At 41.6% G+C, this 1,962-nt stretch overlaps 1 protein-coding gene across 1 annotated transcript in view; it reads left to right on the top strand.

Annotated features, from left to right (window-relative positions):
* LOC123112710 (GTPase-activating protein gyp1) overlaps positions 1–1,392 on the top strand; it is a 4,219-nt gene extending 2,827 nt beyond the window's left edge. Inside the window, exons 8-11 of the mRNA XM_044533779.1 lie at positions 78–349; positions 608–693; positions 768–869; positions 1,012–1,392. Coding sequence (XP_044389714.1) covers positions 78–349; positions 608–693; positions 768–869; positions 1,012–1,173 — 622 coding nt within the window. The 3' untranslated portion in view covers positions 1,174–1,392. The remainder of the gene's footprint in view (positions 1–77; positions 350–607; positions 694–767; positions 870–1,011) is intronic.
* The last annotated feature ends 570 nt before the right edge of the window (positions 1,393–1,962 follow it).

Raw genomic sequence — 1,962 nt, 5'->3', positions numbered from 1 at the left:
CTGATGCTGCCAAAATAATGATTGTGCTTTGCTTTTCTCCAATATTTCTTGACACAATGATGCCTCCTCATTTCCAGGGCCATCCGGCACCCTGCAAGTGGATACGTCCAAGGAATAAACGACCTTGTTACACCGTTCTTGATTGTGTTCTTATCAGAGCACTTAGAAGGCAATCTGGACACTTGGTCCATGGAAAACCTTTCTTTGCAGGACGTTTCTAACATAGAAGCAGACTGCTATTGGTGTCTCTCAAAGTTTCTTGATGGCATGCAGGACCATTACACCTTTGCACAACCAGGAATACAACGCCTTGTATTCAGATTGAAAGAGTTGGTTCATCGAATAGATGGTAACGTTCCGTCGATGTATATATATGATGGCCCTTCCTACTATAAATAATTAAGTATAGCATGATAAAGGAAGTTTAAGGAATTATAGGAAATTAGGATTGAAGGAATAGTAATAATAACAATTCTATAGAGAAACATCGTGTTAAGTACCTTGTCATTAATTTGGCATGCCATGGGATCTGCTGATACTAGATTAACAGTTTTGACTAAATACTTGAAATATTGATATCGTCCTCGTTCATCTTCCATGTATACAGAACCTTTATCCAAGCACATAGAGGAACAAGGATTGGAGTTCCTTCAGTTTGCCTTCCGTTGGTTCAACTGTCTTTTGATACGTGAGGTTAGTCTAGTCAATGGGCATTGTATATATGTAATCTGCACATTCATGTCCCTTAATGTCGCTCATCATTGCAGGTTCCTTTTCATCTTGTGACACGCTTGTGGGATACCTATCTTGCTGAAGGAGATTATCTACCAGATTTTCTCGTGTACATATCAGCTAGCTTTTTGTTAACAGTAAGTGAAAGTACTCCTTGCCTTGTACTGATTTGCGGCTGTCTAGCATGTTCCCTGCTTTCATTGTGTGCAATCCAGCTTACGGATTTCCACTAAAGATTTGGATTCAGAGTGATGTTCCCTCTGTCTCTTTCTTCCCCAGTGGTCAGAGAAGCTGCAGAAGCTGGATTTCCAGGAGATGGTCATGTTCCTCCAGCACCTGCCGACCAGGAACTGGGCGCACCACGAGCTCGAGATGGTCCTCTCGAGGGCGTACATGTGGCACACGATGTTCAAGAGCTCGCCCAGCCATCTCGCCAACTAGGAGGACTATGCGGCTGTTGATCATGCCTGGGAGCAGGTGGCGGAGCAGTCCAGCTTCCGTTGTAATGTAGACTCACATATACCCTTCGGGGAGCAACAATGGGGGAGTTTCATGTTTATTTTGAGTGCTGTATTATTAATATCTGCTCCTATTTGTATATCTCACTGTGAAACTACCGTCTCGGTGATTATGAATATATCTCATTGGTTTTTTATGCAATTACTGTATTCTTTTCAAATCTGGTGGCCAATTTGACATTTTGTTTGAGTTATTTAGAGTTCATGGACGAAAACTTTCTGAAACTTTTACGAGTCTGAACACGCAAACGCAGGCCTAGTCTCACACCATGTGCAATGTGTTATAGACACTATAGAATGTCTATCAACAACAAAGATATCAAGACTTCTATGACAGTGTTTGGCTGCCGTTATAATCCCTTTGCTGGACTCGAGCATTCGACAGGTCATTAGTTGCGTGCATTTCGCTGATATTTGTTGATGAGAAGAGTAATTGGATTCTACCCAAAACGCCAAATCTTGATCTTTGTTGATGAGAAGAAATAGTTGGATTCTACAAAACACACACACACACCAAATCTGCAAAAGTTTTGTCCCGGTTCGAGAGGTTGAGCGAGCCAGCCAATTCGATGTTTTGGTGCAACTATGAAAGGGGTCCCAGGAACCAGGCACCGGATTTAATATGGGTAGTAGAAATAAGGTTTTAAATTTCAGAAACAGAAAATTTGCAGACCTCACAGAAGTATGCAAACTTTCGGAAATTATTTCAGAT

The sequence above is a fragment of the Triticum aestivum genome, chromosome 5B (genome assembly GCF_018294505.1).
Source record: "Triticum aestivum cultivar Chinese Spring chromosome 5B, IWGSC CS RefSeq v2.1, whole genome shotgun sequence".
NCBI lineage: Eukaryota > Viridiplantae > Streptophyta > Magnoliopsida > Poales > Poaceae > Triticum > Triticum aestivum.
Note: the sequence above shows the minus strand (reverse complement) of the source record. Positions and strands in the feature narration are given on the sequence as shown.